The following is a 20,840-nucleotide window of genomic DNA, read 5'->3' on the forward strand; positions in this document are numbered from 1 at the left end:
GAGATGTTATAGGTCAACAAGTAGATATCTGTTTATATACACATTACACCCCCATACACATACATTTTTTTAAAAATTTGGCTATCAGTTTGTGCTCATGTTGAAATGAATGTGTAGTTATTTTTTTCTGTACCCAGAATCAGACCTTTTAGATCTTTTAAGTAGGAGGATATATACTGTTGCCATTACCTGGTAAATGTTGAATAGACAGGATTTTTTTGCTGTTGTTTTAATCCTGTTTGTTTAACCATGTTCAACAGATTTAAAGTGAATAACGTGGCATTGTTCATCTCTGGGAACTTGCACGCAGGTTAAAGATATGACGAATATTTAGAATATAACTTCAATTTATATTCAGGTCCCTTTGCAAACTAAAAACACTGGGGTCCTTCATTCTTCTCTCCAGCCTCATATATACCTGTGTACATTAGGATCCACTAGCCCAGACTTATTTGCCTGTGCAGATGCCCACTGATTTCACGGGGGCTTTACATAGACTCAAATGTCAATGTTTAACAGATTCTGATGCAAAACAGGGGCTAAGGCTGAATTTTTTTTTCTTCACCAATATCTGATTGCAAAGGTATGTCTATCGAGAAGTTAAAATATTTGGAATTGGGAGTCCCAAATCTCTTATGTAACTCTGAAAATCTCAACCCATATATTAGGGAATTAAAATTGTGCATAGTTGAATATTAATGTTTGTCTTGGTTTTTATTTGTTTTTATTTCTCTATATTTGATTTTTTACTTTAGAGACTACTCAGAAGCCTGAGTCAGTACTTCTGTCAAGTTCTCCTGAAGTCAATAAGAAAGAGAAACATAAAAAGAACAAAGAAAAATACAAGGCTAAGAGAGAGCACAAACATAAAAAGGAAAAGGTTAGGGTAAATAAATTGGTTCTTTCTTTCTTTCTTTCTTTCTTTCTTTCTTTCTTTCTTTCTTTCTTTCTTTCTTTCTTTCTTTCTTTCTTTCTTTCTTTCTTTCTTTCTTTCTTTCTTTCTTTCTTTCTTTCTTTCTTTCTTTCTTTCTTTCTTTCGACTGATTTCCTAAGTCAAGTGAAAACTGCCAGGATATATGCTAGATCAGTGTTTCTCAACCTTTTTTTTTTAAAAAAAAATTATAAGTGCCCCCAGTACCTGCAGTTTTCATACACACACAATTTTTTTCTACCATTGCAACACTTTTGTTTAAACAGCTTAATCATAGATGGGTGGGCGATGACATTTTTTAGTGTAAAAAATACAAAAATAATAAAGCGCTGTAAAACTTAAAACAAAAATTCAGTTTTCTCCAAATTTCAGTTGTGTTGACATACCTCCCAGACTTCTCTCGAGTACCCCTAAGGGTACTCATACCACTGGTTGAGAAACACTGTGCTAGATTATGGAAAACAGAAATCAAGTTGGGCTGCTTGAACACTCTCCCTTAGCAGTTCTAGTTAAGCTAACATATCTTCAGTTCTAAACAGGGTGTTGCTTGTTCTTTATGTGCCTATGGACCATATGCATAATTTGCTTAGATACTGCATAATGCTGTAAAAAAACAAGATACATTATGATGATAAAGCTTCTAAATATGTTAATGTAATTTATTTGGTCCTTGCTTTCTAGAGACTAGGTTTATAAGTGACTCACTGCTTGACTACTCACACCTCCCCCCGCCTCTATATCAGAGGCAGCAAGCTGGAGAAGCAGGAGCCAGTGCTTGGGGAGAGACAGCTTACCCCTGCTGCTGGTCTGCCTTTTAAATGTAGTAAGAGCCATCGAGCTCTTACTACATTTAAAAGGCAAGAGGTACAGTGGTCCAGAACTCCATGTGAGCTAGGACTGCTCATGCCTGGCTCACAACAATTTACCCCTGCTTCGGGTCTTCAAGTTAAATGTAGTAGGAGCTGAGCTGCCTGTGTGCCCTGCTCATACTACATTTAAACTGCAGAGCTGCAGCAGAGGTAGCTCTTGGACTCCACCGGCTCTTATTTACTAATCGTGTACTTGATACAACTTGTATCGACTATACGATTAATCAGTTACCCGCTTCTTAACATCCTTACTTAGAGACATTGGCTTCTATTATTTAAAGTTTACACAACTGAAAATGTGTAAGTACTATTGTTATTGCTCTGCTCCAGTTAACTTTGGAATTTAACCTGTATATAAACTGTTTCCTGTGATCCCAGTTATTCTTTTTTAGTGACCTTTGGTTTTAATTTGACTGACTTAAAAAATACATGACTAGCAGACTCAACTATTTCTTTTTTTAACAGAAAAAGAAACATAAGAAGCACAGGCACAAAGGCAAACACAAGAATAAAAAATCAGAGAAAAGCAGTAGCTCAGATACTGCTGATAGTAGTGACAGCCTTAGTGATGTGGAGAAGATCACAAATTTGTCACCCCAGGAATTTCTACAAAGGTAAACAGATAATTTACTGAGATCTTTATAAATCTGGCAGCAGTAATGGGCCATAGTCTCACTAGTGTAAATTGGTGTAGTCCCACTTAAGTCAGTACAATATGTTTGTGTCTAGAATATAGATAGCTTTTTGTTAATCAAGTCTGAAAAGATAACTTATTTTAGGCTTTTGGATCTAGATGTGCCATTTGAGGACTAGTGTTAAGATAAAGTGCTACAGGAAAGAGAGCATTAAGCAGCTAATTCTACAGCACTAGATAAGGAAAGTTAATTTGGAAGAGATCTTAGTGTCATTGTAAATTGCTATAAATGGAAATAAATATTGCGTAGATAAGACAAATACAAATGATGAGAAGTGTTGCTGCTATATCTTTTCAGAATATTTAGTCAAGTTTAACAAAAATGTAACCCTCCCCTGGTAACTATTGGTATTGACTGATAGATTTTAGGGAAGTAAAATCCTGGTGAATCAGTTAACTGGTTAAAGGTTGTTTAATCTGTTAACAACTGTTTTTAAACGGGGCATGGTGGGTTGCTCCAGCTGAGCAGGGGGGACTGGGCCAGCTGGGCTGGAGCAGTTTTCTGCCCGTGGTAGGCTGGGGGCTTCTAGCCCCATTGGGCCACAGGTTAACCAGTTAACCACTGGCATCCCTAATGGATTTTTAGAATACAAAATAAATTGTCTGGCTAAAAGCCTTCACAACTGAATGACCCAGCTTCAGTAGGTGCAAGGTGTTAGGCTTATTTTGGTTCACAGTCTGGGCCTATCAGTATCACACCTTTCCCTGCTTGCTGGATCTGTTCTTGAGAATTGGCAATTTACTGAAGGTTAACAGCATTCTGTGCTTGAATACAAGGTTCCTGTAAGTCAGTAACCTGCTGGGTCTAATTCAGCATTCCAGTGGACTAATTTACTTTTAATTGCTTAAAAGAGCAATTTATTTTTGCTCTTTTAGTAAATCAGGATTGGCAAATCGAAGACCCTCCAATATGAACAAAGAAGAGGGTCTTCGATTTGCCAATCCTGATTTACTAAAAGAGCAAAAATAAATGATTGAATTCAGATTGAAGTTTGAGAAACTTATTAATTCTTGTTAAAGTGATTAAATATACCTGTTGCTGTTGTGTATATCTATTAAATATGGCCTTTTATTCCAGGCTGAAATGCCTTCCTGCAAGAAAGCAGTAACTTGTTTCTTCAATGCTATATGACTTTTGATCTGAAACTTTGATTTCCTCCATGATGGAAGATCAGTAATGTATAAATTGCACTGTAAATGTTGTATTTATGCTGAACATATATTTGAAATAATAAATTTATACATTTGTGATGTTTTATCATTTTGAACCTTATGAATTATGGGATGTTGGAAAGATACTTTTGATAATGCATGCTAGCAATAAAAAAACAGTAATAGCTTAGGTGCTAAATTTATTTAATGTGAGGGCTATAGGTAGCAAGGACACATGAATGAAAGTAGGATTTCTCCATTTCACCCCTATGTTTTACTTAAAGGTTGACTCAAAATAGTGACTCCTTGGCTGACTTCAGATATTTTAATAAACTATATATTACAAATTTGGTATTTCTGGTCTGTTAAATCATTGTGTGAAAGTTCTTAAAACATAAACAAGAATGTAAGTCCGTTCTGAAGGAAGTGAAGCCAGGAAGTTAAAAAGGCATAATTTACACAAAGACAAGTCATTCCATGTCTCTCTTATATAGATGTCCGGAATGTAGAATTTCTGTGTATTTCTAAATGTGATAATTTGCTTTCCAGACTTTTTGTCTTAGACAAAATTACCTAAGACAAATTCTATTACCCATCACCATCATATAGCTTTTTCAATAATTTAAACTGTTTGATGCAAGCTAAAATAGCATTACAGTACTGGATTATCTTGAGCACTACTTACATAAATTCCATCATTCATTATCAGCATTATTCTACATTCATGTTTAAAATTAACACAAATGTTATGTTGAAAAACCCAAAGATTCTTCAGATGTTCTTGCTTGCTGGGTACAGATCTGTGCTATATAATACACTTAAAAGGAGGCTGAAATTTCATTTAAAAAGTACATATTAGTCTATAAAGTCCTATTACATTTACAGGGTTGTTTGATGTGCACTGTCTGAACTCCTTGAATGGAACAAGTTGTTAAAACAGCTCATCATGATTTATTATGAGACTCAAAAAATGTTATCCATTTGCAATTGCTAACAAAAACATCAAACAAGCTCAAGGTTGTAAATGATACTCTTGTTTGGGCTACTTTAAAAAAGCAGTAAATTTTTGACATTGACAGTTCATTAGATTTACAGCAACATGGCATAGGGGAGAGAGTTAGTAACAAATATGGATTTGAAATGCTGTCAGGATTACAAGAAGGAGAAAATGAAGGAGCTGAATAAGATTAACTAAAAAGCAGCAGAAAACTCTCTTAATTATAATAAACATATTTTGGTAGACTACTAGTAGTACAGTATTATTATGAACATTAGTGCCTCAAGTTCTGGTTCTTTCAGAAGGCAAAAAGGCTCCTGTTAAATCAAACTCCATTTCTCAATCCTTTCCATTTAGAACAAAGATTTACTTTTTACCAATTATTTAAAAAAATCAAGTCAAAGTTAAAAAGCCATTGCTTCTTTTTAAATTTGCTAATATGACACATTATTTGTTTATATTTTTCTTTAATCCTGTCAAATTATACTAAACTTAAAAATGTTTTGCCTGTGCATTTGATAGCACTTTGTATAATCATTATTTTTTTTTATATACAGGCAGTCCCCGGGTTACGTACAAGATAGGGACTAGAGGTTTGTTCTTAAGTTGAATTTGTATGTAAGTCGGAACTGGCTCCAGATTCAGCCCCTGCTGAAACTGATCAGCTGCTGACTACAGGAAGCCCTAGGCAGAGTTGCTCTGCCCCCGGCTTCCTGGAATCAGCCGCTGATCAGTTTCAACAGCAGCTGAATCTGGACTCCTGGGACAGAACAGCTGGGGCGCTGCCGGGTAGGTCCCCGCAGGACCAACCTGGGAGCACCCCAGCTGCTCTACCCTAGGCGTCCCGCAACAAAAGCCTGGTCTGCTGGGGGGGAGGAGGCGAACTAGCTGCGCCCCCTCCCCCCCAGCACAGCAGGGAGACCCGAGCAAAGCCGCACAGGCGGCGGGACCCCGCCGCCCATGCAGCTTTGCTCCTTTGCCCCGGAGCAAAGCTGCACGGGCGGCGGGGTCCCCCGCCTCTGCGGCTTTGCACCTGTCTCCCTACTGTGCTGGGGAGTCCCCCCCCAGAACACCAGGGAGACCCGGGGCAGCTTTTCTCACCCCAGAGGACGCAGTGGCGGGACCGCTGCGCTCTGGGCGGTCCCGCCGCCCGCAAGCTCCGGGGCGAGAAAAGCCCCGTTCGTAAGTGCAGATCCGACATAAGTCGGATCCGCGTAAGTCGGGGACTGCCTGTAGTGAGTTTCCACTTTTGTCCATGTGGGTCTCTTCATACACCAATAGAGGAGAAAGATACTTTAAAAAGATAGGAAAATCTGATTACCATCCTACAAAATTGACAGGAAGATTTAGGACAAGTGTCGTTTTTGTATCTTTTAAAATGTTTTGAAAATTAATTAGTTTTCAAATTAACAGTGCACATTTAGTTTCATAAAAACATTATATACCCAGCTTGTTTCTTTAGAAGTACATGTTTTCAACACTGCATTAATTTTAAAATCCTTGTTATATCTTTTTTTCCCATGACATAAGAACAGGGTCAGATCACAGGTCCATGTAGCCCAGTATCCTGTCTTCTGACAGTGGCTAGTGCCACAGACAGTGCTGACTTCAAGTTGTCATTGTCAAGTCTCGAGTCCCTAACGTCACATTCGAGTCAAGTCCTAAATCGAATCTCCAGTCTTAATTTAAAAAATGTCAAGTCACTTTTGTACAAGCCATCAATATCGGCATTTTCAGACAATTTTTTCGCCAAGTCGATTTAACAAAATTAGCGAGTCTCAAGTCACAAACAATGAAGTCGAGTCTCAAGTCGAGTCACCTAGGTGACTTAAGTCGGACTTAAGTTCAAGTCATGGGACTTGAGTCAACAACTCTGGGCCCAGAGAAAATGAACAGAACAGTACTTATCAAGTAATCCCTCCGCTGTCACCCATCCACAGTTTCTGACAAACGGAGGCTAGGAATATCATTCCTACCCATCCTGGCTAATAGCCATTGATGGACCTATCCTCCATAAATTTATCTAGCTTTTTTTAAAAATCCTGTTACACTCTTGGTCTTCACAATGTACCGTGGCAAGGAATTCCACAAGTGGACTGTGTGTTGTATGAAGAAATACTTCCTTTTATTTGTTCAATACCTGCTGCCTGTTCATTTTATTTGGTGACTCCAAAATAAAATTCTTGTATTTTATGAGAAGGTGTAAATAGCACTTCCTAATCTACTTTGTCTACACCAGTCCATGATTGTATACACTTCAGTCATATTCCTTTAGTAGTCTCTTTTCCAAGATGAAAAGTCCTATTCTTATTAATCTCTCCTCATACAGAATGCATTCCATACACCTAATCATTTTTGTTACCCTTTTCTGAACATTTTCCAATTCCAGTATATCTTTTTTGTGAGATGGGGTGCTTGCATCTGCACATAGTATTGAAGCTGTGGGCATACCACGGATTTATATTGAGGCAATATTCTATTTTCCATTTTATTATCTGTCCTTTCTTAATGATTCCCAACATTCTGTTCCCTTTTTTGACTGCCACTGCACATCGAGTGGATGTTTTCAGAGAACTATCGACAATGACTACAAGATCTTTTTCTTGAATGGTAACAGCTAATGTAGACCTCTTCATTTTATATGTATATTTGGGATTGTTTTCCAATGTGCATTACTTTGTATTTATCAATATGAAATTTCATCTGTCATTTTGTTGCTCAGTCATCCAGTTTTGAGAGATCACTGTGTAGCTCTTTGCAGTCTGCCTGGGTATTAACTATTTTGAGTAGCTTTGTAGCATCTGCATATTTTGCCACCTCTCTATATACATCTTTTTCCAGAACATTTATGATTGTTGAATAGGACTGGGTCCCAGAACAGATCTTTCCATTCTGAAAACTGACCATTTATACCTATCCTTTCCCCCCTATCTTTTCTCCAGTTACCAGTTCATGAGAGGACCTTCCCTCTTATCCTATAGCTACTTATTTTGCTTAAGACACTTTGGTGAGGGACCTAGTCAAAGTCTTTCTGATAATCTAAGTACACTATATCTACTTGTCCACAAGCTTGGTGACCCAATGAAAGAATTCTAGTAGATTGGTGCGGCATGTTTTCCCTTTATGAAAACCAGAACTTTTCCCCAAAAAATTATGTTAATCTATGTGTCTGACAATATTGTTCTTTGCTATAATTTTAACTAGTTTATCTGGTACTGAAGTCAGGTTTAGCAGCTTGTAATTGCTGGGATCACCTTTGAAGCTCTTTTTAAAAATTGGCTATCTTATTTGCTTTCTTCTAGTCATTTGGTACAGAAGCAGATTAAGTCACAGACTATCGTTAGTAGTTTTGTAATTTTCACATTTATATTCCTTCAGAACTTGGCTGAATATCGTCTGGTCCTAGTGACTAATTACTGTTTAATATATCAGTTCTAAAATTTCCTCTAATCAGACCTCAATCTTGGGACAGTTTCTCAGATTTGTCACCTTAAAAAGAATGGCTCAGGTTTGGGAATCTCCATCAGATCCTCAACTGTAAAGACTAATGCAAAGAATTAATTTAGTTCCTTCACAATGGCCTGATTGTCCAGTGGCCCCACTGGTTGTTGCTTCTGAATTATTATTATTATTATTTTTTTGCTATTACTTTTTGAGTCTTTGGCAAGCTGCTCCGCAAATTCTTTTTTGGCCTTCCTAAATATATTTTTATATTTAATTTGCCTTCCTATTTTCCAGTTTCTAAATGATACCTCTTTTTGCCTTTCACTGCTTCTTTTACTAAACAGTCATGATTGCATTTTACAGGTTCTCATACTGTGTTTTTTAATTTGAGGTATACATTTAAGTTCAGACTCTATTATTGTGTCTTTAAAAGGTTTCCCTGCAATTTGCAGGGATTTCAATTTTGTCGCTGTATTTTTTTTAAATTTCTGTTTAACCTCCCCCTTTTGTGCAGTTACCCTTTCTGAAATTAAGTGCTACAGTGTTGGACTCCTGTGGTATTTTTCCTGCCATATGGATGTTACATTTATTTACATTGTGCTCATTATTACCAAGTGGTCCAGCTACATTCATTTCTTAGATCAGATCCTGTGCTCCACTTAAGATAAATCAAGAATTGACTCTTCTCGTGTGGGTTTTAGGACCAGCTGTTCCAAGAAGTTGTCATTTAGGGTGTCAAGAAATTTTATCTCTGCATTTTCTTCTGGGGTGACATGTAGCCAGTCAAAATAGTTGAAATCTCCCATTATTATTGAGTTTTTTTTATTTTTATAGTCTCTTTAATCTCCCTGAGCATTTCAGTTACTATCGCCATCCTGGTCAGGTGGTTGATAATATATCCCTAACCTATGGAATTTCCACCCATAGAAATTCTGTGATACAGTTCGGGTTATTTAAGATTTTTACCTCATTTGGTTCTATACTTAGTTTCACATACAGTGCTGCTGCTCCAACATGACCTCTTCTGTCCTTCCTGTATATTTTGTACTCTGGTATTATTATGCCCTGTTGATTATCCGCATTCCACCTTACTACATTTAAAATGCAGAGCCTCTCTGGTCCAAGCTCGTGCTGGTCCAGGACCTATCCTGTTGTGTCTTTGCAGTTTAAATGTAGTAGGAACCAGGTGTGCAGGCAACCCCACTTCTTCTACATTTAAATTGCAAAGACACAACAGGGGTAAGTCCTGGACCAGCGTGAGCTGGGACAGAGCATCTTCCCTTATCTACTAATTGTGTAATCAATACCAGTTTTATTGACTACAGGATTAGTCAGTTACCTGCCTCTTAACATCCTTAAATCAGATCCTTCTTGTATTATTTTGCATCCTCTCCTCCTCACTAGAAAATAGAGAATCTCCTTTAGTACATCTGCCCCTTCTGGATGTGTTGGTCCAAACCACTTGCTCTTTTGCACCTGTTGGCTTTTCCCCACCACTTAGTTTAAAAACTGCTTTATGACCTTTTAAAATTTAAGTGCTAACAATCAGTTCCATTTGGGTTTAGGTAGAGCCCATCCTTCCTGTTTAGGCTCCCCCCTTTCTCAGAAATTTCCCCAGTTCCTAATAAAGCTAAACTCCTCTTGTCTACACCATTGTCTCATCCATGCACTGAGACCCTGCAGTTTTGCCTGTCTAACTGGCCCCATGCGTGGGATTGGAAACATCTTTGAAAATGCTACTGTGGAGATCCTGGACTTCAGTCTCTTTCCTAGCTGCTTAAATTTGGCCTCTCAGATCTCTCATATCTAGGACCATCCGTAGGGGGGCATAGGGCAACTTCCTCCTCCTTGCCCCCACTCCACTCCTTCTCTATGCCCTGCCCCTTTCTCCCCACCCCTGAGCAACATAAAACAGGATTACAGCAGGGGAATGGGGATTGGGGAGAGGACTGGGTAGGGTGACAGCAGGACTCCCCCCCCCCCCCACCATGGTGGCCAAGGAGCCTAGTGTACTCCATCCCAGCCAGCTGCACTCTGCTTCTCTGCAGCTCCAGGAAGCAGAGTACCCTGAAGTCAGGTCACTCTGTTTCCAGCTGTTGCAGAGAAGACAAGCACAGCAGGCAGGCAGAGGGTGGAGCCAGCATGCTGCTGGGCTGCTCTGGCTTCCACTGCTGTAGTGAGTACAGGGGCCAGGAGCTATCCCTGCTGCTGCCTTGTTCCAGGCCTCCAGTAATCTCCTGGGTCCTGCCTATAGGCCAGTTGAGGTGGCTGCTATGGAGCCCCTCTAAAGTGTGAGACCCAGGAAGCCACCCCAAGTTGTCCTAAAAATGGTATGGCTCTGCTCATACCCTTCCTGTGTCATTGGTAAATACATGACTCCTAAACTAGCTCTAGTTTCTTGTGTAAGTCCAGACCTGTATCTTTGGTGGCCACACATTTGTCATTTGTATATTGTAAAAAGGTAACAGCACCTAAGTGAGGATGAAAGGAGTTACGAGATAAGGCAAGGGCGTCCTGTGGGGATACATAGTGTAGTCTTAGGTTGCAGAAACTCCATTTCTTTAGAAAGTATTCACGAGGAAAGCACCTGTTCGTGCTTGCAGCCATCAAGCCCGCTGCTTGGAGTTAGCCCGCGTCCAGCCGCACACAGCTTGAATTGGTAGGCGAGCGTCTCCAAGCCAGGGCTACGGGCAGCAAACCCCAGGTGCGTGGGCGGGTGGAGGGTCTTTAGAGCTTGGCGCCCCCCACTTCTCGACCGCAGCCTACCTGGCCCGCGAGCCCGTTCCCCGGCAGGCGCCAGTCAGAGCTGCCCCGCGCCGGCTGCAGCGCGAGCGCTAGGGGCTCCCGTGAGCGGCGGGTACCTCAGAGCCGGGGACATGGCGGGGGCGAGCGGCCGGGGGGATCCGCTGGCCTTGGAGGAGCCTCCGCCGCCCAGGCCCGCCCCGCAGGAGAACCGCTTGGGCGACCCGGACAGGCTGGCGCAGGTGGGGGCGGAGGCGGACGGCGGCTGCCCGTGGACTGGGGGGGGGGGGGGGGAGGGAGAGGAGCGGCGGGTACGTGGTGCCCTGGCTGAGAGACCGGGGGCAGGGAGTCTCAATGGGTGCGAGCCGGGAGGGAGGGGGCGTGTCTCAGTGCCGGGGGGGGGGTCTCACTCAGAGAGAAGGGGAGGTTTAGAGCCCGGGGGGGGGGGGGGAGTCTCAGTACATGGGAGCGGCGTGTGTGTGTCTCAGGGGCTTGGGGCAGAGGTGGGGAGTCGGGAGGGAGGGGGCATGTCTCAGTGCCTGGGGAAGGGGTGACTAAGAGGGGTGGGGAGCCCCGGGCGGGTGTGTCAGTGCCTGGGAGCAGGTAGAAGAGCAGAGTGAGTGTGTGTGTGTGTGTGTGTGTGTCAGTGCCTGGGGGAGGGGTGGAGAGTCTCAGTGCCAGGGGTGCGGAAGCCTTATTGTGTGCTGAAGGGGTGACTGAGAACTGGGGGGGAGTCTCTATGTGGGAGCATGGATAAGAGCAGGGTGTGTGTCTGTGTCTAGTGCCTATGGGCCAGGGAGGGTAAGATGGGATGGGGGAGGTGTCAGTGTCTGTGGCAGAGATATGTGAGAGCCTGGGGATGCTGGTTTCAGTGGAGATGTGTGTGAATGGAGAGGTCATTTCAGTACCTAGAGAGTTGGGGGAATCAGTAGGAGCACTGCTGGGATGAGCTGAAGACCACCTTGTTTTGTAGGACCAGAGTGCTAGTTGGGTAGCTTTCCCTGCCTGTGGAAAGTTATCACCCATCTAAGGCCTCTTTGCTATCAGCATGCTGACTTCTCCCCAGTGCCTATGTGCTCCTTTACTTCCCCTGAATCACAGTGATGTATATTTGTATTGCAAAACTTGGTTCATCTCCCCACCCCAAACATAATGCACTTTGTAAAAAAAACTGTGCCCTGTGCTAAATTGTGCTAATAGTCCACATGCATATTGCATGATGGTTTCATTATAATTAATATGCTATGCTGAAAATGTTATTAGTAACATACCCTATAGCTGTCTGTGAAGACCAGTGGAGAACTTGTATCAGCCTATCCAGGAAAAGAAAGTAAAGTAAGATCAAGGCAGGTTCCAAACCTTAAAATACTGTACTGAACAGCAGCAGCCACCACACTAATGTATACCTACAAAAAAGTCGCACAAAAAATGAAAACTGCTCATGTTAGTTTGTGGTGGCACAGGATGAAAGGCATGAAGGTTGTGGAGAGTATCCTATGGCCATGGACCACATATGGCCCATCAGGTTTCTATTTGTGGCTCGCAAGACATTTTATTTACTGTTGCCCACATACAGGGTTGCCACATTCTGCTGGTTTTCACCCATGTAGGTTTTTTCCTACCGGTATTACTAAAATAACATGCATGTTAAGTAAGGGCATGTGAAGTGAGGTGCATACTGATTGCAAAATGTTGACTGTGGAAGCTGTGTGCTCCCTCTGCATCTGATCAAAGTGCTATGGTTCAGTTGGCATACTCCTCAAATTCTAGATATGCAAACACAAATAACAAAACTACACTATTCCAGGAAACCATCTTGGATATGACAATCTTGCCACCCTCTGAAATAAGGATGTTAAAGAGCGGTTGTTTGGCTAATCATGTAGTCAACACAATTTGTATCGATTGCATAATTAGTCGATAAGGGGGCTCCTCTGCAGAGCCATAGTGGGGGTAGCTCCTGGAGCTGGCTTGAACCTGGACTGAGAAGTCCCAGCTTGTGCTAGTGCTGGACCGCTGCGGCTCTGCATTTTAAATGTACTAAGAGCCACCTTAAAAAGCAGAGGCACAGTGGTCCCGGACCAGCGCAAGCCAGGACTGCTCGATCCCAGCTGGGCCGGGTCCAGCAGCCCATCTTCATGATGGCCTGGGCCGGCCGCGGGCAAAGGCTGCTCTCGCAGCCCCCTGCTTGCAGCCAGCCCTGGTTACAACAAATGGGCTGCTTGGCAGCTGCTGTCCAAGGCGGGGCCCAGCTCCCTTCTGGGTCTCCCGCAGACAGGGGCTACTGCTGGAGCAGCCTCCCTTATCTACCGCGTTGTCTCTGACAGAGGCAGCTGGGAGCAAAGGGGCAGGCAGCACCATGGAGACTGTGCTGGGAGTAGCCAGATTTTAAGCCTCTCATACAGAGCTTATGCTTATTGGGTTGTCGAATAGCTGACTACTTGCTTACATCCCAACACTGAGATGAAGAAGGACTACTCATGCAGCCCACTTACTACCGTGGGTTGCCCATTGCTGGTCTAGGACATTAAAGTTTTTGAGGATAATAAGCTAAGGAGTAAACAGATACAGTGAAGTCTTTCAGGCAACATGTCACTATGCCTCGGTGGGCTAATCAAGCTGAGGATTTCAGGTCCAAGACAAACCGCTGAGAAACAGAGTAGTCTCACCCTAACTAGTGATAGAAACCTAACTGGTGGTTATACTTCCATAAGATACACCAACCTAGTAACATAAATAAATTATCTCAGGTCCCTGGTTAACAAGAAGTCTGAATAGCAGTCTTCTTAGGCATTCCAGCCCTTGTTTTACAACCCAACCTCTATCTAGACCCGTGGTGTCCTACACACTAGCCACTAAGCCACAAGTGGCTATTTGGCCAGTTGAGTGTGGCTAGTTGGCTGGTTGAACTATGTTGTTAGTTCTCTGTAGCAATAGCCACTATAGTGGCTACTGCTTCAGAACTGGTTGGACATCATGGATGTAGACTATATCATGAGTGGTTCTTTAAGACCAATTTAATCAAACAAAGGTTTTTTATAATCCCAAGAGATCATCCACACAGGTCACAATTTAATTCAGATTTTACATAATAATCACACCATTGGCACTCCTTGGTTGCGTCTAGACTGGCAAGATTTTGTGCAAAAGCGGCCGCCTGTCTACACTGGCCATGAGTATTTGCGCAAGAACACTGACTTTGTACTGTACAAAATCAGTGGTTCTTGCGCAAATACTTTGACACTCCCACTCAGGGATAAGCCCTCTTGAGCATGTATTCTTGCGCAAGATGGCCAGTGTAGACAGGCAAGTTAATTTCTTGCGCAAGAAAGCCCGATGGCTAAAATGGTCATTGGCGCTTTTTTGCGTAAGAGAGCGTCTACACTGGCATGAATGCTTTTTCACAAAAGCATCCGTGCCAGTGTAGACGCTCTCTTGCGCAAATACTTTTAACTGAAAAACTTTTCCATTAAAAGTATTTGCGCAAAATCATGCCAGTCTAGACACAGCCCTTTTGTATCTAATATTTAAAGGTTTTTATATATAAGAGAAAAGAAAGAGGGGAAAGTTAAAATAACCCAGGAAAACAAATACATACACTTGACACATTTCAAAGTTTATCATATTTGAAGCAGAAATGTTAGAGATTGTTGGCTTGTACAGACTTTATCCTCAGTTCATTGGTTAGAATGCTCTTTTTACTGTAAGTCCATACTCCAAAGATCAGAGCAGGTAAGAAGCAAAATGGAGATGCTTCCAGGGACTTGTATATATTCTCCCATGTGGAGGGAACTTCTTAGTTTGTGGGAATTTACAGGTGCAAGATGGAGTCCAAGGTCCCATGCAGAGGAATATTTACAGGGCCCTGGGCCCAGAGCAAGTGGGGGCCCCTCCTCACCCCTTCCACCTGTGGTCTCATCCCTGTTCTGCCCTCTCCACATATGACCCTAACCCACTGCCCCGCCACTTTCTGCCTCTTCTTGGGACCTCACCCCTTCTGTCTCTCCACAGTGGCCTCAAGACTGGAAAAGCTCTGTCTGAGAGCTCTTCTATTCTCAGGGCTGCAGTGGAGGGCCCACTGCTGGGGTTTCCCTCCTTTACTCCCAGGCTGCTGCTGGGTTCGGCAGGGGGCACTGGGATTTGGCCTCACCACCACACCTGGTGCTGCTGCCAGAGAGTTGGGCACCTATGTTATTGTGCCTGGATGATAACCAGGGAATAGGGTTGCAGTCAAGAGGTGCTTCCCCTACCACTGCCCTGTCACCTTTACCCTGCTTTGCTGCCTGGGAGTGAAGTTATGGTGCAGGGGCTTTTCCCACCTTCCCAGGACTCCAGGACCCCCCATTTGGTCATTGGGCATGTGACCAGTGGCAGATTAGCTACTGTGCCTATGGGGCACATGCCCTTGCATGCTTTGATAACTCACGGGAGTGGCTATTACCAATATTTTGGCTAAAGTGACCACAAAAAATCTCATGGGATGGGGATGAGCTGCCTTTGTGGCTCATGCTAAGAGTGAAGTGTTCCTTAATAGGCCATCAACTTGAATAGTTCATGTGTTGCTCATGTGTTGCTCAGACTGGATACAAATTGTCTTGAGGACGTTACTACTGGAATAAACACATTTGAAATACAGGTATTGAGTCAATATTCATACTTTTAGATGCAAGGATGATACATGTATACAAACAAGATCATCGTATTTGTTAGACTGTAACTTATCCATTGATATCTTACATGACATACTTTGTATAAAATGTGTTGCAATTCTCTAAAAGTGACAATATTAATGATTAAATGGTCATATTGCAATAAATAAACACCATACAACATAATTCAAGAATCAAAATAGATTTTTTTTTAAACAAATATAAATTTTGCTTGGAAGAGAAGAGCAAGATCCTGATCATGAACAAACAGGAGCTTAAAGTCTTGTTGTCATCTGATAAACCAACTAAAGTCTAATAAAAGAGAGAAATGCCTGAATGTTTTAAACAGCAGGAACTAAAATAGTCTGATCAGGTTATTACTTTCATACTATCTCTTGAAGGCTAACTTGACAACAAGAAGGATTTATTATGTACGATATAATGTATTTAGTCTTTGTTCTGTTCATTTACAGATCCACTTCAAAATTTTGAGAGGACACACTGATATTGTGAGCTCCTGCCATTTCTGTTTTGAAGATACAAAAATCCTTTCTTGCTCTTATGACAAAACAGTGAAACTCTGGGTATGTCATGAATCTGTAACAATCCAGCAGTCACACCATAATTTCTAAACCAAGCAAACAATGTCCTATAAGAATGGAGGTTGAGTGACTCATCAATTGACCTTCTAAACATCTTTTTATTTCACAGGCACAATTACAGTGATAATGCTCCTATTACATACTTTAATATACTTCATGTAAGCACCTGGAGATAAATGACCTTTCCCCCCCCCAATTACTTACAAAAACCTAGTCTCTCACTCACCAAAGCACTTATGTATGTAGGTGGACTCTATTGACTTCAGTAAGACTTGCATTTCAAATGCTTTGCTGAATAACTGTGGACTTATACAAATGCTTACTTTCCATTATATCTTAAGAAATTTTCTGAGAAGTTTTCTAGTTAAAGTTTGGGAATAAATGAAGAATACAGCTTTGCTTATCACAAGATCAGGCACTTACAGGCTACGTCTACACTGGCCCCTTCTCCGGAAGAGGCATGCTAATTTCAAACTTTGGAATAGGAAAATCCGCGGGGGATTTAAATATCCCCCGCGGGATTTAAATAAACATGGCCGCCACTTTTTTTTCCGGCTTGGGGAAAAGCCGGAAAAGAGCGTCTAGACTGGCGCGATCCTCTGGAATAAAGCCCTTTTCCGGAGGATCTCTTATTCCTACTTTCAAGAAGAAGCTGGAAAAGAGCGTCTAGACTGGCTCGATCATCCGGAATAAAGCCCTTTTCTGGAGGATCTCTTCTTCCTACTTTCAAGTAGGAAGAAGAGATCCTCCAGAAAAGGGCTTTATTCCGGAGGATCGCGCCAGTCTAGACGCTCTTTTCCGGCTTTTCCCCAAGCCGGAAAAAAAAGCGGCAGCCATGTTTATTTAAATCCCGCGGGGCATATTTAAATCCCCCGCGGATTTCCCTATTCCAAAGTTCGAAATTAGCATGCCTCTTCCAGAGAAGGGGCCAGTGTAGACGTAGCCACAGTGTTCAACAGCTTTGGGGTATTCAAAAAGACAGGACTCATTCCATTTTTAGCTCTTCCCATGAAACAACTGAAGAGTCCTTACCTTTTATGATAGGTTTCAAGGCAGGTTTCAAGGCAGATAATCATGATTACAAAGGTGGAGTTAAAGTTAATATTTGTAGGAGACAACATAGCAAGTTAATGTATCCAGCTATGTGGCTCATTAAGATGTTCTCAGTTTAATGTTGATAACTCCATCACATTGTCAGAACTACACACTCACTCCTCATTCTATCATAGAACTGGAATTTGCAAAGTATAGCTTCTTTTAATGAAAAGCTGATATCAAACTTTCATGTTGAGATTTAAATCAAAACAAAAAAAATAAGATAATTGTGAACTCTTCCTTAAATAAACTAGATGGAAGAGAGTCACAAACCTCTTCATTAAAAAGAGAATATAATGTACCAAATATTTTTTTCTCACGTGTGGAAGATTAGCACTATCTGATGTGACTTGCATATTTCAGGAACAGTCGTGTGAGAATATTTTTATCTAGTGCTGAGAGATTTTTTTTTGTAAGGACTTGTCTTCACTTCAGGGAAGATTGGTGCTCTAGAGGTTGATCTTGCAGCATTTGTTTTAGCGGGTCTGGTAGAGATCCGCTAAATCAAATGCTTAGGGCTCCTCCATCTGCAGGTATGAGGGGTAAGGAAAGTTAACATGAAAGTTTCTCCCTTGGACCTCCCACTGTGGGGCCACCCCAGAAAATTGATGCAAGGTACATTGATTCCAGCTACACAATTCACATAGCTGGAGTTACGTATTTTGCATTGATTTTATATCTGCAAGTGTAGACCTGGCTTCAAGTGCTATCAAAGAGAATCTGCCTCAATATTGAGGGATTATTCATAGGCAACACAGAAGAGAGACAATGGTTCATATATCCTGATAACTTCTACTTTGTCAAGACAGCTCTGATTTCCTCATCTGTAGGAGTAACTGGGCCAATAATCTTTCATAAAAGGCCAGTTTTGATCACAAAGAGCTAGTGAAACTGTAAATTCTAGTTTGAATTGTTTCTTTTGAAAGAGAAGTTATCAAAAGTGTATCTGAGAAAATATTTGGAATTGCTCTTGTGACTAGAAAGTGATTGGGCAATAAAGTGGCAAATGAAATTAAATGTTGATAAATGTAAAGTAATGCACACTGAAAAAAGTAATCTGAACTGTACATACAATATAATGGGAACTAATTTTGTTACAACTACTCAAAAGAGAGATCTTGGAGTCGTTGCGGATAGTTCTCTGAAAACATCCACTCGTGTAGCAGCAGTCAAAAAAGAAAATAGAATGTTAGAATAATTTAAAAAGGGTAGAGAATAGACGGGGAACATCTTATTCCCTCTATATAAAATCATGGTATGCCCACATCTTGAATACCGTGTACAGATGTGATTGCCTCATCTCAAAAAAGATATATTGGCATTGGAAAAGGTTCAGAAAAGGGCAACAAAAATTATTAGGGACTTGAAAGGGTCCCATATGGAGAGAGATTAAAAATACTGGGAGTTTTCAGCTTAGAACAGAGGAGACTAAGGGGGATATGATAGAGGTCTATAAAAATCATGACTTGTGTGGGAAAAGTGAATAAGGAAAAGTTATTTACATATTCCCACAATATAAGAACTAGGAATCACCAAATGAAATTAATAGGCAGCACGTTTTAAACAAACAAAAGGAAGTTTTGCTGTACTCAGTGCACAGTCAACCTGTGGAACTCCTTGCCAGAGGATGTGGTGAAGACTAGGTTTTGAACCCTGTTAAAATAAGAGCTAGACAGATTCACGGAGGTTAGGTCCATCAATGGCTATTAGCCAGGAAGGGTAGGATTGGTGGCCCTATTCTCTGTTTGTCTGGAAATGGATGACAGAAAAGGAATCACGTGATGATTACCTGTTGTGTTCCCTTCCTCTGGGAAATCTGGTATTAGTATCCTGTCTGCCAGCAGCAGCCGGGCTAGATGAAACTTTTGTCTGACTTTTTATGGCTGTTCTTATGTTATGTTCCTAAGTATTTCACTGGCAGTGCACACATCTTCTGGAAAACACACATTAATAAGGCACATAGTACACGTGATCTAGTTCAGTTGTCCTCAGTCAAAAGTATGTATGCCCTGGAAGGTATGCAGAGGTCTTCCAGTGGGTATATCAGCTCATGTAAGTATTTGCCTAATATTACAATAGGCTGCATAAAAAACACTAACAAAGTCACTACCAACTAAAATATCATATAGACAATGACTTATTGATACTGCTGTATATACTAGGGATGTAAAAACCCTTTTAATTGGTTAACCAGTTAAACATTAAGTTTAATCAGTTAATGGGTTAAAGGGAGGGGATTTAGGGGGACTGTTTCAGTGCAGATGGGCTGGAGTGGCCCCCACTGCCGCAGGCAGGGTCTGCTCCAGCCCGGCTCTGTCTGTGGTAGGACCAGGCATGTGACAGGCAGGAGATGCTCTGGTTGTGATGCTTACTGGGTAATAATTAACCAGTGTGTGGGGTTGGGATTGAGCGCTGAGAGCCCACCCCGAGCAGGATTGGGAGCAGGGGCCCCACATGGTGGGGACTACTCCAGCCAGTCTGGAGCGGTCCTTCATCCGGGATTCCACTTAGTCAGTTAACCTAACGTTTAACCAGTTAACTGACTAATCAGGATTTTACATCTCTAATATATATTACACACGGACATGTAAGTACAATATTTATATTCCAATTCATTTATTTTATAATTATATAGTAAAAATGAGAAAGTAAGCAATTTCTTGGTAATAGTGTGCTGTGGCACTTTTGTATATGTATGTCTGATTTTGTAATCAAGTAATTTTTAAATGACATGAAAGTTGGGCTATGCAGGTCAAATCAGACTTCAGAAAGGGGTACAGTAGTCTGGAAAGGTTAAGAGCTACTAGTCTAAATAGGATTAGAAGGACAGTTTTGACTGCAAGGTTTTTCTTAATTCATAGACAAAACAAGATTGCAAGGTGTTTTTGTTTTGTTTTGTTTTTGGTCAGCATTAGAAAGACACAATGACCTTAACATCTGCTATTGGAGCACTGAAAAATAAGAGAGGACAAAATAGTTAACTGGTTAACCTTTCACATCTCTAATACTAAACAGACAGTGGAGTAAAAGGACATAATAAGACAATATTGATCAGCATGACCGGTGGTAGTCTCAGGACACGTATTGATGTCTGATTTGTGGAACACATGAAAGATAATTTTTTTCATGGATAAAGGTAGTAATCATTCTAATTCTCAGATCAAATGTTACAAGTGAGGCCAACTTCACTGATTTCAGATCTTTTATATGTTGCATTTTATTTCAAAATCATTAATCAAGCTCTTTTGGATTTATTTAAGGATGTTGAAAAAAGTGTTCCTGTTCAAGTCTTTGAAGAAGAACACTTAGCTCCCATTTCTGAGTGCAGCTTGACTCCTGATAACAAAAGGTGACCTTTCATTTGTATTTCATATCTAAATATAAATAGAGAGGAGAAAATAGTGTTGTTTGAGTGTTACATGTTATATTTTTCCAACAAATGAAAAATGCCAGAACAAAATTCAGAACAAATAAACTGCGTATTGCTTTGATGCTTCCAGATGGTTTTGTTAGAGAGGAATTAATCTTTTCTAAATACACATAGATAGGTATGTTGAAGGTGATTAAACAAGTATAGATAATAAACTGTTATGCTCATTAGCTTATCTTTTACCATTTAATATTACTTTTATAATGCAGTAATATAAATTATTGTTTTAGTGTAA

At 41.2% G+C, this 20,840-nt stretch overlaps 2 protein-coding genes across 4 annotated transcripts in view; both read left to right on the forward strand.

Annotated features, from left to right (window-relative positions):
- GPATCH1 (G-patch domain containing 1) overlaps positions 1-3,752 on the forward strand; it is a 44,223-nt gene extending 40,471 nt beyond the window's left edge. Inside the window, exons 18-20 of one of the 3 annotated variants that reach the window (XM_025180615.3) lie at positions 756-886; positions 2,266-2,414; positions 3,573-3,752. In XM_025180615.3, the coding sequence (XP_025036400.2) occupies positions 756-886; positions 2,266-2,414; positions 3,573-3,603 (311 nt within the window). In that variant the 3' untranslated portion in view covers positions 3,604-3,752. Of the gene's footprint in view, positions 1-755; positions 887-2,265; positions 2,415-3,572 lie in introns of those variants that run through there. The other 2 variants (XM_006114930.5, XM_006114931.5) reach the window with 2 other exon arrangements.
- A 6,313-nt stretch (positions 3,753-10,065) lies between these two features.
- Positions 10,066-20,840, forward strand: part of WDR88 (WD repeat domain 88) — a 47,754-nt gene continuing 36,979 nt past the window's right edge. The window contains exons 1-3 of the mRNA XM_075940110.2: positions 10,066-11,071; positions 15,952-16,062; positions 20,436-20,524. Coding sequence (XP_075796225.2) covers positions 10,964-11,071; positions 15,952-16,062; positions 20,436-20,524 — 308 coding nt within the window. The 5' untranslated portion in view covers positions 10,066-10,963. The remainder of the gene's footprint in view (positions 11,072-15,951; positions 16,063-20,435; positions 20,525-20,840) is intronic.

Source organism: Pelodiscus sinensis, chromosome 12, assembly GCF_052426305.1.
Source record: "Pelodiscus sinensis isolate ZL-2025 chromosome 12, ASM5242630v1, whole genome shotgun sequence".
Taxonomy (NCBI): Eukaryota; Metazoa; Chordata; order Testudines; family Trionychidae; genus Pelodiscus; species Pelodiscus sinensis.